Source organism: Tyto alba, unplaced genomic scaffold (assembly GCF_018691265.1).
Source record: "Tyto alba isolate M040663 unplaced genomic scaffold, T.alba_DEE_v4.0 Super-Scaffold_10, whole genome shotgun sequence".
Classification (NCBI taxonomy): domain Eukaryota; kingdom Metazoa; phylum Chordata; class Aves; order Strigiformes; family Tytonidae; genus Tyto; species Tyto alba.
In genome coordinates, this window is record NW_024881262.1 from 1,919,999 (window position 1) to 1,935,094 (window position 15,096).

General features: G+C 54.8%; 1 protein-coding gene across 3 annotated transcripts in view; it reads left to right on the forward strand.

Annotated features, from left to right (window-relative positions):
- KCNAB1 (potassium voltage-gated channel subfamily A regulatory beta subunit 1) overlaps positions 1-15,096 on the forward strand; it is a 70,367-nt gene that overhangs the window by 13,834 nt on the left and 41,437 nt on the right. The window contains exon 1 of one of the 3 annotated variants that reach the window (XM_042798775.1): positions 7,365-8,521. The exons of the other annotated variants lie outside the window; for them this stretch is intronic. Within the exon in view, the coding sequence (XP_042654709.1) occupies positions 8,301-8,521 (221 nt within the window). The 5' untranslated portion in view covers positions 7,365-8,300. Of the gene's footprint in view, positions 1-7,364; positions 8,522-15,096 lie in introns of those variants that run through there. 3 annotated transcript variants of the gene reach the window in all.

The window sequence follows — 15,096 nt, forward strand, 5'->3', positions numbered from 1 at the left end:
GTGACTGATTAATTGAATTAGGCACCTGGTAGCTTACGTCCTCTTCGTAAGGCACGGAAAGCTCCGGGTCTTGGTTTCAGTATCGATTCTTCCACATTAAACTAAGTGAGAATTTACTGACTGTTGTGCAGAGGTGGCTAACTGCGGCGAGGCGCTTTGGTGGCAGGCGGCTTGCTCGGTGCCGGGGGTGCTGCCAGCTCTCGGCCGGGATCCCGGCGCAGCCCATGAGCACCCGTGGGGCTGGCAAGCGGGCGCCTTGGGCACCCGGGGGGGACTGAAAATTAGACGGGAGTTTCTTCACGAGTTCCCCGTGAGCGGATCTCTATGTGATGTCCGGGTTGCACGCGTCATATAGAAATGCATGACAAAAAAAAAAAAAAAAAAAAAAAAAAAAGGAGGGCGGCTCTGAAACCGAGTGGGTTTCGGAAGCTGGACCAGGCGAATTTTCTCCCACTCGGGCAGAGCACAAACCCTCGGCAGTGCTGCCTGCAGCGAAGCCATCTCTGCAGTTATCACCCTGCTGGCACCGGGCTCACTTCTAATTAGAATTAAGCAAAGCTAGTGTATCTTTCACACCAGTTCTGATTCATTTATTTTTTCAACACCTCCTGGAGGACCTGTAAGGTGAATGTGAGGACTGCAGAAGAACAGGGTGGCGTTTCCAGTTGCGTACAGCGTGCCTCCCCGGGGGCTGGGATGTTGCTGCCTTATTTATACTCCGGCCTTCACACATTGTCCGTGTCTGGCTCCGTTTGTCCGTGCTGTTACATTCCCAGTTTTGGTCCCTTCTGGGAGGATGGAGCCCTCGGAGCCCGGCCGGTGGGCACAGGGCTGGAGCTGGTAACAAATCTCATGTGCTTGGGCGGGGTCCTGCAGCCTGCCTGGCTGCCAAACCTGCCAGAAAGATGCTTTTTAACTAAAAACCATTTAATAGGAGTTTTGATCAGTCTTCCTCAAGTGCAATTACAAATGCAAATTAAGTTTTTCATGTGAAACCAGTGAAAATACGACGACTGTTTGCTAGATAAGCGCAGTGCTTTTGTTCTGCAGCTCCTTGCCTTGCCAAGCTGCCAGCGTCGTTATCAAAAAGAATCGTTCCTCCTGGGTTTGGATATACCCAAAAGAGCTACAAAGAGCTGCGGGGTTCATCACTGCTGCTTCAGGCAGGACCACTCCTCAGGCTGGGCCTGGGAGCATCCCACTGCAGCAGGGCTTGCCTGTTAATTACAATTAAAACCCTAGAAGCCCTTCTGGGAGCTGCAGCCTAAAGCCAGCTCGCTCCTGGGCTCTTCTCCCCCCTCTCCCGGGTGGCAGCGCTCGTTATCTCGCCGGTGTCCCTATCAGCCCAATTTGCAGAGATGTAACGGAACTGCTGCAATCAGAAGTAATTAGCCCAGCAGGAAACCTGGTTTCAAACAGCTATTGAGCCGGAGTGAAATGGCTGAGAGATGCGCATGGGCTCTATTTGTCATCAGAACTTTTATGGCCCAGTGAAACTTTTATTGGGACATAACACAGAATTTCCCTGAGTGCACCCTGCTGTGCTGCGGAAGAATTATCGTGTGGGAGTCTGAAAACCAAGGATTTGTGACAGTATATTAACACCCCTCTCGTGAAGGCCAGTCTTGGAGACTGCTGCCTAAAGCATCTGTGGTGGTTTTTGGGAAAGGCAGCTGTGGACAGACTGTGCTGGCTGTAGCGAGGTTTGGTCTGTTAGAGAAAATAAAAGAGGGCATTTTTCAGGTGGGAAATTTCCAAGGGCTGAACCCTGCGTTCCCCAGGCTTCTGGGGCAGGATCCTGCCGGCTGCTTTTTTAACGCTTCCACGCAGCTTTCCGCAGTTCGGCCGATCCAATTCCACGGCACGGATCGCCTGTCAAAAAACGTCCGACGTGGTTAAAACTCTATCGTGAAAGCTCAAATCCTGGTTTTAACGGGTTCCTAGCCTGGAAGTGGTGACTTCTCCCGTCCTGCTCCACCTCGCCGCTCCCGGGCCGTGGGTGCGGAGGGCAGGCAGCAACAGGGCGATGCAGCAGGAGGGCTGCGCAGCCTTTTACCCCCAGCTGAGGTGCTGGTTTTGCTGGTGTGCAGAGAGCTGGGGGGGGGGGGCAAGTCACGCCTGAGCAGGGGTAGAACCATCAACTTCTGCTCCTGCATAGCATGGCGCTGGGCTGGGGAAATAGCAATTGTTTGAGCTGTGCCCCCCCCCCCCCCATCCCAAGAGCTCAGCGCGCCCGCCGCGGGGCTGGTGGGGCCGGCGAGATGCGCTGCCCTGGAAGGAGGTGGGACAAGCCCACGGCTGGTTTTGTGCCACGGAGTAAATGCCCCTGAGCTGCCGCGGGGTGCAGGCACGCAGCCCCAGGCTGGCAGGAGTGGGGGGGCTCAGCACCCCAGGGCTGAGCATCCCAGGCACCTCGCTCGGCGGCACCCAGCACCCTCAGCTCGCAGGAGGTGCCCAGCACCCGTTGGGGACACCAGCCCCCCCACGGGACTTGGCAAAATCCCTCCACGAGCCCTGCGAGAGGTTTGTGGCTGCACAAGTGTTAACCCGGCGTGAGCAGCCCGGTGCTCTCAGCACAGCCCCCAAGTGCACTGGAAAACATCATTAACTGTTCCCCCCCCCAATCTATGAGATATATATATATATATACACCCCCGCTATATCATAATATATTTAATGTGCAGGGGGTGAGGCGCTGGCCCAGGGTGCCCAGAGCAGCTGTGGCTGCCCCCTCCCTGGAAGGGTTCAAGGCCAGGTTGGACGGGGCTGGGAACCCCCTGGGCTGGGGGAAGGGGGCCCTGCCCGGGGCAGGGGGGGGGCACTGGGGGGGCTTTAAGGTGCCTTCCCACCCAAACCGGTCTGTGATTCGATGATATATGCTATACAATTTTATATACAATTTTTATATATACAAAAACTATACAAATTTATATACAATGATATATGATATACAACCTAAACAAAAAGTAGCTAAACTGAAAATAATTTTATGCATTGCTAAAAAGGAAGGCTTCTCGCTAAGAAACTTTGCAGAGGGGCTCATCTGGCATTCGCTGACATCTGACATGCCCATGTGGTTATGTGACACGTCCAACGTGGTTAAAACTCTGTCACGAATGCTGAAATCATGAGCAGCTACGTCCTCTGCTCTGTTAGGCTGCTGTCTCCTCTCGAGGTTGAAGAATTTCAGTTAAAGAGCGGAAAGGGGTCGAGATGGCCTCTTGGTCGGTGACCTGGGCTGCTGGTTAGCACGCAGGGATGTGGGTTTAGGTAACTGGCTGCAGGTGGGTTGGTGTCCAGCTCTCCTCCATACCGCAACCTGCTGCCAAACGCCACGGTGTGACTTCCACAGTGCGTTTTCTCTTATAAAAGCACTGAAAGCTTTTACCTGATAAAACATGATCGGCACAGGGACGGAGGCAGAGGCGGTTGCTCTACCTTTACCCCGTGCTCCTCAGCTGACGTCGCCCTGTTGCCTGTGCAGTGCACATTGATTAATTAATATATGTGGCAGTCGCAAATACAGCCTGCTGCTGAGGTCTGAGCAAGAAGGGCATGAAATTAAGACCTGCCATCTTAAAAGATTGACAGAGCCTGCCACAATTTACATGCAGCGTATTGGTATTACCGAAAACACAGGTTTAGCTGGCAATCGGGTTGGATTTAATTAAGTTAATAAGATGCTAGTTGATATTTGTTCAGTGAAATGCTCTGCTTTGGTAAAATGGCACGGCAGAGTAATTCGTGGAGATAGCCTGTGACTGCAGCCATCAAGAAGCAAAGTCTCAAGCCAGAGTTGGTGCAATATTTCAAAGTTATTTCACTATGAGGTGACTTTTTTTTTTTTTTAAAAAAAAAAAAAAAGGAAAAATGAAAGCCATGCATTCAGCTTGAGCCGTGCCAGAGGGCCAGGTCTGCATCAGCTTGAAATGTTTCATCCAACCCAGACCGAAGGACCTCGGTTTCTTTTTATATTTTGGGCTGCAGAAGCATCTTTTTCCTGCTCGTTACAGCAAGAGCCCTGCCTGCGGGGAGCTCTGGGGAAGGGCTTGTCCATCACCCGCTCAGCAGCACGGCCCCAGCTCCCCTCTGTGCCTCCGCAGGGACCACACCGGGTCCGAATAAAGTATTTTTCCCTTTTTGAAGATTTCCATTGTGCTCTCTGCGGCGATGCTCGTCATCCCGCCCCTGCAAAGTCCTGGGCAAAGAAACAGACTGTCCAGGGCACTGAAACGTGTATTTGTGTAGGAGCCATAGAACATCTCCTGGCTTCTGCACCTGCCTAGAGCTGCTCTGTGTTTTTGTCTTTATTTTGGACCCCGGGATGGATGCAGCGGCTGCTGGGGCGGGGGCCAGCGGGGCTCACGGGCAAGGCAAAGCCGGCGTGGTTGTGAGCATCTGCGATAGAGGAGATTTGCTTGACGAAGCATTTTGAGCAAGTTATTTAACGGGCGATGGTCAGCTTCCTTAGGGGGGTGTGGGGGGGTGTGGGGAGGGGGGGAAATGCACACGTGTGTCTTGGCAAACAGCTGCATCTGTAGCAGTTTGGTGGCACTGAGGTGACACGGGGAGCCTGGCCGGAGCCTGAGCTGCCACCACACCCCTGCACCATCCTCCACCGAGGCTCTCACGTACCTCTTGTTCGATAAGCTCAGGATTTCCATGGTCCAAAATGATGTTATTCTAATGTTTTAGTCTAGAAATTATTATCTTGTTCAGGGAAATGAAATAAATCCCATATTTAAATACATATTTCTTTGGCAGGGACTGTAACCCCTCCGAAGCTAAGCAGCTTGAGTTAATATGCTCAGAACATGACTGGCCCTTTCTGTCCCCTCCCTGGCCCTTCCCTGGCACCCCAGGGCACGGGCAGCCGTGGCAGCAGGGACGGTGACCAGGACCTGGGTGACAGTGACCTGGCCATGTCCCCAGGACCACGTCACACCATTCGGCAGAGCCAGCTGCTGGCTGCAACGGGAATTCTCTAGACACGTATAGAACAAGGTGTAAAAATACATCTTCTTGAGCTCTCTGCGCCCGGCGAGAGGATGCTGGGCGTCCATCGGAGAGAGAAATAATTCTGGTTTTGTCAGTCTTGCTTTGGGCTCTAGAAATGCAAAGCTGGGCTCCAAAAGCTGAGCGGGTGCTTCGGCTGCACCGGGCTGGCTGCGCTGTCGAGGCAGAGCCCTGCAGGTGCCCGACGCTCCAGCCGCAGCCCCCGGCCCCACGGGGACACGGAGGAGACCTGGGATGAGGCTGCACCGTGGGGCACCCGGGTGTCAGCAACCCCCAGGGCACGTGCCCCTGGACGACACGCTCTTTTCTGGGTATTTGAGAGCATTTCCGTGTGATCTCCGATAGTAACTCGCTGATTAGGTGTCTGGAAACTCTCTCAAAGCTCAATCTTGTGGCCAAGGCGGAGCCGTTCCTTCTGCTGGTTCTTATTTAGCTTTCTGACTTCCACCCCACCCGTGGGCCTCCCTCCAAACCTCACCCCAAGCGGTCCGTCTGCCCCCAATCCGAAGGAGAATTTTGAGGCGGGGGATCGCTCACAGCTGGGAGTTTGTGGGTCTGCTGTATGATTAACTGCTCATCACCTTTTGGAAGATATATCATGAAGTCACTTTACTCTGATAGAATGCTTTCCACCCTCAAAGAAATGTGCTTTATAAGCATTAATGAGCAATTCTCTTCTCTTCTCTTCTCTTCTCTTCTCTTCTCTTCTCTTCTCTTCTCTTCTCTTCTCTTCTCTTCTCTTCTCTTCTCTTCTCTTCTCTTCTCTTCTCTTCTCTTCTCTTCTCTTCTCTTCTCTTCTCTTCTCTTCTCTTCTCTTCTCTTCTCTTCTCTTCTCTTCTCTTCTCTTCTCTTCTCTCTTCTCTTCTCTTCTCTTCTCTTCTCTTCTCTTCTCTTTTCTTTCTCCTCTCCTCTCCTCTCCTCTCCTCTCCTCTCCTCTCCTCTCCTCTCCTCTCCTCTCCTCTCCTCTCCTCTCCTCTCCTCTCCTCTCCTCTCCTCTCCTCTCCTCTCCTCTCCTCTCCTCTCCTCTCCTCTCCTCTCCTCTCCTCTCCTCTCCTCTCCTCTCCTCTCCTCTCCTCTCCTCTCCTCTTTTGTTCTGTTCTATTCTATTCTATTCTATTCTATTCTATTCTATTCTATTCTATTCTATTCTATTCTATTCTATTCTATTCTATTCTATTCTATTCTATTCTATTATTCTATTCTATTCTATTCTATTCTATTCTATTCTATTCTATTCTATTCTATTCTATTCTATTCTTCTATTCTATTCTATTCTTCTATTCTATTCTATTCTATTCTATTCTATTCTATTCTATTCTATTCTATTCTATTCTATTCTATTCTATTCTATTCTATTCTTCTATTATTCTATTCCACTCTAATATGTTATGTTATGTTATGTTGTATTATGTTATATTATGTGATATGGTATGACATGACATGATATGGTATGGTATGACATGACATGATATGGTATGCTATGGTGTGAAATGATACGAAATGATATTATAATTAGATAAATGAACTGCAAAGCGACCATCAGAAGCTGCTCGCCCTGTCGCCTGGGGTGCTGGGTGGCCTGGGCTGGGTGCTGGCTGCCCACCCAGCCGCTCTCGCACTCCCCCTCCTCAGCAGGATGGGTGGGGGGAGAAAACCACCGTGTATCCCCGCTGCAGGGGAGGAAATCAGAGCAGGAGGTGGGCGAGGGGACCCCCCAGAGGGCCCCCCCCGCCTCAGCCCAGCCCCCCCGAGGGCAGATTTAGGAGTGGGGGTGTGGGGAACCCCCGTGGGCCATTTCCCCCCTGGCCCGTGCAGGGCTGGGGAAGGGGCAGCGGGTGCCCCGCGGCCCTCACCCACCCCCCCCCGCTCTGCGCTGCCACCCACGCACCCCATCTCCCGTGGGTCTGCGCCCGGGGTGCACCCAAACCGCCGTTCACCCCCCCGCCCATCCCCAGGGCTGCTCTGCTGGGTGGCAGTGCCGAGCTGGGGGGGTGGGGGGGGGGGGCCTGGAGGGTGACCCCAACCCCCTTCCATCCCTACTTCACCCTCCCACCGCTCCGGTGAGCAGCTCTCCAGCCCGGGGCGGGGATCAGCACCCAAAGCCAGGACCCCGGGGGGAGGTGGGCACGGGCTCCCTGCTCCCACTGCAGCCCCGACTGCAGCAAGGGACACGGGGACCGTTTGCTTCAAAGATTTTTTGCGCTGCGGCTTATTCGGCTGGCGATGCTGGGAGGTTGGGGGGGAGGGGGGGCGGGGGGGAAGAAGGGATTAACCCTGGCACTGCTGCGAGTGTGGGTCTGCAGGCGGCAGCACCGGGTGCCAGAAACATGGGATTAATGTGTTAAACGGGATTTTTATCCCCCTCCCCCTTATTTTTTTTATTTTTTTTTTTTTTTCATAATGAGCCCGTTTTAACATGGAAATGTTCCCCTCTATAAGAGGCCCTCTGCTCGCTTAGCGATGCCGGCGGCTGTTTTCACGCGGAGCATCTGCCCGCCTTCCCCCCTGAGCACAAAGGAGGCCCGTTCCCACCCGTTCCCACCCGTTCCCACCCGTTCCCACGCTTCCCGCGGGTTCCCGACAAGGCGGGGGGGGGGGGGGGGGAGATCCCGCTGCAGAGCCGGCACCGCGCCGCCCCTCGCCCTGGGTGGGCTGCGCTGGGTGGGATGTAGCTGCTGCCCTCTGGGCGAAGGAGAACCGATGGATCTCGCCGGTCTTTTATCCGACAAGGCTGCCTGCTCAGCAGTTCGTGGGCCAGCGGGCGCCGGAGCCCTTGTGCCTGCCTTGATTTAAACCCCCCCAGCGACCAGAAGCCAGCCCCGCAGCGAGGCAGAGCCGGCGGCGGTTCATCATGAAGGAGCAGCTTTATGTCCCTGCAAGCGCCTGACTGGATGGATGCTTTTGTCTAAAGCAGCCGCAAATATTGCGACCGGGGGCTTGGGGTGAAGAGGGGGGGGGGGGTTGGGGGGGGGTGGGTTGGTGGAGAGCGGAGAGCGAGCTGAGACCTGCTCTCGCCATCGCTTCGGCAAGTGCCTTTTGGCTTCTCTCCTCTTGGCATCGCCCGGCTCCCCCGGAGACACCCCCCCCTCCTCCAGTCCCCACCGTTGCTTCGGCTACTTCTGTGAGTTCAAGGTCGGCGGGTTCCCTCGGCGGCGTTTGGGACAGGGCCCCCCGCACCGCTGGGCAGCCCGCAGCCCATCTCGGGGCGCCCGGAGAGGCCGGGGAGGGGGGGGGGGGGGTCCGGCCGCGACCTGGACGGTCACTGAAGGGGCACCGAGGGCGCGATGCAAGTGTCCATCGCCTGCACAGAGCACAACTTGAAGAGTCGAAATGGTGAAGACAGGCTCATCAGCAAGCAGAACACCACTACCCCGAACGTAGTGAATGCAGCCCGGGCAAAATTCCGGACAGTGGCTATTATCGCTCGCAGTCTGGGGACATTCACCCCTCAGCACCACATTTCATTAAAAGAATCCACCGCAAAGCAAACGGGCATGAAATATAGGTATGGTCACGGTCTCGTTCTTTGTTACGTTGCAGTGTAATAGCTCTTTACTTTGCCTCTAAAGAATTGCCTGCCTGGATGCATCTGATTTTGCAGGAGCTCTTTACTAAGGTTATTAATAGATTTTTAAACTCGTGCGTAACTGAATAGCATTGGGGTGTTAACGTTTTTGCAGGCATATGTATTTGTGATTTTGTACAAAACCCACTTGCCTGGGTAGATTATACACAACATGGTGAATTTACGACCGTGGTGTTAAGATGGTTTCTATTAAGTGCTTAATATAACTTCTCTTGGTACTAATGAGCCGAAAAATCGATTAGCAAAGCATGTTAGAGGCTGGACAGGAAAAAGTTCATTTGCAGTATGTTGTAGGGAGCAAAAAGAAGTGTCTGCTGTGGGTACCATTTCATCATGGTGATCGCTTACCGGCTTCTCACCTGGCTCACTGAGTGACGGTGAGATCAAAGCCAGTTTTAGGTGAAATGGAGGGAAAAAAAAAAAATCATGGGCATTCTTATAAAATGCCTCATGCGTCTTACAGATTTTTATTTCCTCCTAAGCTAGGCAGGAAAAACAATGAACGGTTGTGACTTCAGCCTGAAGTGCTCGGTGTGGGCAGCTGGTGAGCTTCTCTGCCATGCCTCCAGCTGAAAATGAGGAGGATTTCTGTGACTTTGGCGGTTGGCTTCTGACTGTACTAGGTGTCCCTTTCGGCAGCTCATGGGTGACGTTATTGGGACTGGGAGAAGGGAACAGGCGGGGGATGCTCTGCACCCCTTCCCTCCCCAGGCCTGGCCGGGGGGGGTCTCCATGGGCAGGGCGTGGGGAGGGGGGCTAGCGGCCAGGGGATCTGGGCAACTTCAGCCGTGCTTGTTCCCAGCCCACCAAATCATGGCTGATGCTCCTGCAGGGCCAGCCGGTGCCGCGAGGATGCTGTTTCGCAGTTACGCTGATTTGAGGGTCTTTGGGACTGATGTAAAAAACTGGGGTTTGCACCGTTCCACGAAATTCAAGCGCGTGTGCAGCCCAGCCCGGGGCTTGGTTCGGGCAAGCCTGTAGTCCTGAAAATCTCAAGATTAACTCTCCAGGAACCGCGTAGACGGGGCATATGGGAGGAGAGTGAATGGGATGCTCAGCTGTAATTTGCTGGGAGTTGTTTCAACGGTTGAGAAACAAGACGGAGGCTTTGCCCGAGTGGAAGCCTGGCTTTTCTGTGACCAACTTCCAGGAGGTTGGGTGCTCCGGCCGCTTGCTCCCGGGCACGGTGTCGGCAGCTCCCGTAACGAGCCCGTGGTGGGAGCAGAAACGCTGATGAATCTCCCAGAGCCAGCTCCCAGCCGGCCGGGGTGCTGGGGATGGCTGGGGGGGGTGTGTGTGTGAGGCTCGGTGCTCCGGGGGGGGTTCCTGGGTGCTTCAGGCAGTATTTGGGGGATGGCAGCGGGTCCTGCCCGAAGAGTCGCAGCTCTCAAAATCCCCAGAACTCGCCCTTCAATCAGCGGCCCCTCTTTGCTCCCACGGCCCTGCCCAAGCCGCTGCCCCTCCCTGCCTCAGTTTCCCCCCGTCAGCACCTCAGTGGGAGCCGCGTCTTTGATCACGTCATACGGAGACGTGATCCCTTACCAAGCCAGTGGCTTCTGCTCGTTAGGCTTGTGGACACCGTGTACTAATTGTCAGCAGTTATCTCCGCTGATTTCCCGCGGGCTCCCGGCTCTCACAGTGTGCTGACGCGCCGGGTGATTGCAATTCTTTGCTGCCCACATGACACAAACGCTCCTGCAGCCTCCCAGGTTGGGCCTTTGTAAATCTTTTCTGGCTTACCTCTGGATCAGGTTTCAATCCCGAGGGCTGAATTCTCCCACGGGTGTTCAGCACAGCCCTGACGGCTCCCCTGGCTTTGGCTTCCCGAGACCTGGGGAATTGCATCAGGAATAGCATCTCGCTGGTGACAAGGCTGATGTTGTATCTTTATGACTAATCCCTGTTTCTGCTCCCGAATCTCTCTACATCTAGAGCTGATTTCTCCCCCAGGAGAAGAAGCGGAGGGGAATTTGGAGGAAGAGCTGACTAAACCTCCAGGCTCAGCTGCGATGCTGCTGAATTGAGATAACCTTTAGGTAGGGAAGACGCCTACCAAGGGCGACGGAGCTGATATTTCGTGTTCATCTCTGGGGCTGGCTCCTCAATCTGAGGCAAACCCAGCACCCTGAGAAGCCAAAGGCTTTTCCCAACGCCTGCAACAATAATCCTCTAAAGTCCTCAGCTCCCTTACATTTGAAGCCAAATCCCTTCCCAGTTCTGCTTGAATTACGTCCCTGATGCTAAACTCTACAGCACGTGCGGCTTAAAATGATGGGCTAGCTGGGCTGCCCCTTGTTTTATGCTAAAAATACTGGTATGTGCTCCCCCCCCTCAGACCCCACGGCTCCTGCCCCGCTCCCTGGATGCTTCCCCACGCCGGCGCTGCCTCCCCCGGCTGCCAGGCGCTCCCGATGCCAGTGGGATTATGTGAAAGGGAGAGACAGCGGCTACGCCTGTGACAGGGCTGGGGGCGGGAGAGGAGCTGGCTCGGGGGCTTTTCATCAACCGACGGGTTTCTGGCCCCGTTCCAGCCCAGGGACCGAAGTGGAATAGAAAAGACAAAGTTGAGGGGAATAAATGCGTTCGTCGGGAGGGGGGAGCGTCTGCAAGCATTAGGCACTCGGGTGTGTCCCCGCGGCGGTTGGCGTGAGCAAACCGCTGCTTCGCGGTTGATAAATCTTTTTTTGTCCTCCCTGCTGGCTCCTGGCATCGGCTGGGCAGGACCTCCCCTGGGCATCACCTCCTGCGTGCAGAAGGCAAACAGGGAGAGGGGCTGTTCCCCCTTAGCCCTTGTAAAGCTCCGGTTCAGTCCCACTGGTGACCCTGCCCGGGAGCGTGGGGAGAATATTGGGGATCGCGTCGAGTCTTTCCTTGAGGAGGAAGTAGTTGCAGTGCTTGGCTTGGCAAATCGCAATCTGCTGCACGGCTGCTGAAAACAGAAGGTGTGTTTGTGCATCCCTCCGGTGCGCAGCACGGGAGGAGGGCTGGCAGGCTGGGGCTTCACCTGTGTCGGACCATCAGAAGGTCACGGGCTAAGCTCTTCTCCCTCTTCATTTGCCGGATTTTTGAAAAATTAATTGTCGGCCCAATTCGAGCGGTGGGTAAAGTGGACCCAGCCCCGGTCCTGGTGCGCGGGGCTACCCGCTCTGTGCCGTGGCTACCACAGGGAACAACTTCTCAAACTGAGGCTTGGACCAGCCTCCCCGCGCCCAGCCTGGCAGCCTTGCCACCACGCGTGGGGCATGGCAGAGCCCCTCCCCGGGGCATCCCGGCTCCCCGCGAGCCTGGGCCATGCCCAGGACCTGGCGGGGAGCTCAGCCCTGCGGCGCTCGGGGCTCAGCTCCGGCTCCGGCTGCTGCGCTGCCGATTTGGGGCCGTCAGCAGTTCAAAAATAGCCCTTTATGAGAGCTCTGCCCATGCAGGGGCACGAGGGACTCGATTTACAAAGCTCAACTATCTATTTATATTCATAAATAATTGATGGCGGCGGCTTTGACCATTAACTCCAGGGCGAGCCTAAGCAAAAAAAATTTAATTGCAAGGGCAAGCTGATGGAGGTCTCCCAGCCCAGGCGTTGGGGATGGGGCTGTAGGGGAAATGGTGGTTGTTGCAGTCATGGAGCAATGGGTGTGCTTATCTACTCACCCGGAGCAACGGGTGCGTCCCAAAATTGGGAGCACCTGTGCTTACAGCAAGCCCAGAGCAGGGTGGCCTGGTCAATCCTTTTCTGACTTGGGATTTTTTTTCTGGCTCGCTGCCTGGGCGCTGCTGCTTGCCAGGCTGCAGGCTGTGGGACCTTCCAGCGTCCCCGGTAGCACCCAGGCCGTGTCCTGGCCACATTCCGGCCCAGGTCATCACATCCTGCCGGCTAAACATTCAGCAGCACTTTGCAGACATTTTTCTCCACTGAAATTGTGGGTTATTGTGGAAGCACATTAATAAAGAGCTGCTAATGCACTGCATCGAGGCGGCGGGCGTGTTTCTCCGGTGGGATGTCCCTCTTCCCCCTCCTGCAGCCGTGGGCCAGGGTCAGAGCAGAGCAGAGCTGCATACAGACATCAGAAGGCACAATAAGAATACTACGGCAGAAAGAATTCCTTATCCCACTTTTCTGCCTAAATAAATATCCGCTGGCAAACATAATTAAGGTACGGAACAAATATAAAACTCTCAGTCCTGTGGTTAACCCAAACCTTTCCAATGCCCTGGGCTGGCAGGTCCCAGCCCCGAGGGGAGCGATGCTCTGGAGCATCCTCCCCCCCAGGGTTGTGGGGATGGGGGGAAGAGCAAAACTTCCCCCTGGGAATCCTCCTGCTGCCCGGCGAGGTTCCCAGCCCAGCTGCCGGGTGCTTGCAGAGGGGGGAGGAACCGCTGCCCCGGGGAGGGGGGGGCACGGAGCCCACAAAGACCCAGAGCCGTGTCTGAGATGTGGGATTGCCATCAGGAAAACGACTTTCGCCTCCGTGATCGCCGGCGGTTCGGTTTCTTCCACTCCTTTGAACATCCCCCGGGTGACCCAGGGGCTAGAAGCAAAAATCGCAATGCTTTTTTTTTTTTTTTTTTTTTTTAAGCGCCAATTTCTGCTGTAGGGGGGTGGCATTATTAACGCTAGAACTGCACTGTAAAGCACGCTCCGTATGCAGGTCCCGTGCAACGTGCCTGGCTGTGCAGCCCGGGTACGCCGGGGCCTTACAGGAGTCAAAAGCAAACTTGCAACCTGCCAGGTTTGCAAAAACACGCGGGTCAGTTCGGGCTGTGAGATTAGTTTGGAAATAGAAGATAAGCCTCTCGTGCTTTTTGACGGGTATAAGTGAAGTAGGTATTTCTTTGCAATATTTCAGGCCTTGCGTCTTCGTTTTCCTCGCTTCACGCTACAAGCATTAACCATAATAACTACCTCATATATTTAGGAGTCCATATTTAAGTCTTGCTGCAATTATGAGTGGTTTTAAGCACTCGCATGCAAATGGCACTATTATTTTGATATAAAACTACGTATTATTTCAGTAGCTCTCCACATCGGGTTGATTTTTATGGCCCATTGTCTGATCTTCAATTTATGGCTGTAAATTAAGACCAATCCAGTGAGCAGAATGGATTTACACTGAATTCACAACGCGTTTTCCCCCAGGACTGTAGCTGATAATGGCTACAAAGAAAGGAGGAATAACTCAGAGAAGGCGAAAAAGGACCCGGTTGAGTAAACAAAATCTGTGCTGATTTGTGCTGCTCTCAAATTCCTGATGGCTCTCTAGGAGTTTGTAGCTGCTAAGTAAGGCCGTGGGTTTCGGTGTGGCCTGGATTTTTCTCGTCTCATTACACCCGTGCAAAAGCTGTGCTTAACGTCGCAAGGTGAACTCCAGATTTGAATGCACGTTCACTTACTGTAAAAATACAGGTAGCACCTGGAGTTTGTCAAAGGCGTCCTCCTTCCCTCCCCGGCTCCCCCGGCTTCACGAAGGGAAGACTTTGCAGATATCAGGGCTGAGAAGGTGCCTCCTCTTCCAGGCTCCCGACAGAGCAAAGTCATCTTTTTGGGGGTTTTTGGTAGAGCACAGGGGTGCTGCCGGCACGGCGTGGCCAATTCCCGGCGCTCGGCGCGTGGCTTTGCCGCCGGGGGAGCGATGCCCAGCGCCGCGGTGTCCGCGGGCTCTGCCCCGCTCCCCGGCCACGCCGAAAGGATTCCTCCTGCTCAGGCTTTCTCCCTCTCCCCCCTCTCCCCTGGAGACCCAGAACCAAAAACCTCCTACTCCAACTTTGGTTGGTTGGAAAATGGATTTTTAGAGTTATTTCCAAGTGTTCTAATAGCCTTCGTAAAAAAGTTTCCGGTTCACCAGGGGCTTTGGAAACATCTATCCACCAGCTTAAGTATATATCCTCCAGCGAGGTCTAGCCCAAAGGGAAACTCTCAGCCCGTCGGCGCGGCGGTGGCTGAGGCGTTAGCGCGGAGCTGGGGGCTGTTGCGGGGTCGTCTCTGCCCAGCCGTGTCGGGGTAGTTCCCACTGTCGCGGCGAGCGTGGCGCGCGAGCTGCTTCTCATCGCCCAGCGCGGCGTCCTGGCAAGGGCTGGGGACGCCGGATTGCCCATCCCAGCATCCGCAGCCCGCGGGGGGACAGCTGGGGGGAGCTGGGAAGGGGGAACAGCAACAAGCCAGGGCTTGGTCTGCCACCGGTTCCTGCCCCCCCCCCCCAAATTAATCCCAAGACAGAGCGATGAGCTAAAGGGGAGCAAGCTCGAATTCGAGGACAAGCGGTGCTTCAAAGAGCGCGCTTTCCACGTCAGGTTTGTTGAGCAGAAGCAAAACGATGATATTTTTTGAAAGGTTTTAAAGAACGCCGTCCCGTTCTGGCTGTCCCCGTCACCGGCGGGTGGCTGTCCCAGCACTGTGACCCCCCAGGCCTGGGCTCCACACTCCCGGGGCCGTGGTGGCTGGTGGCTGTTCCCCCCCGCCCCCCCAACACAAAGGAGGTGCCTGACCCCCCCGGCTGCTCCAA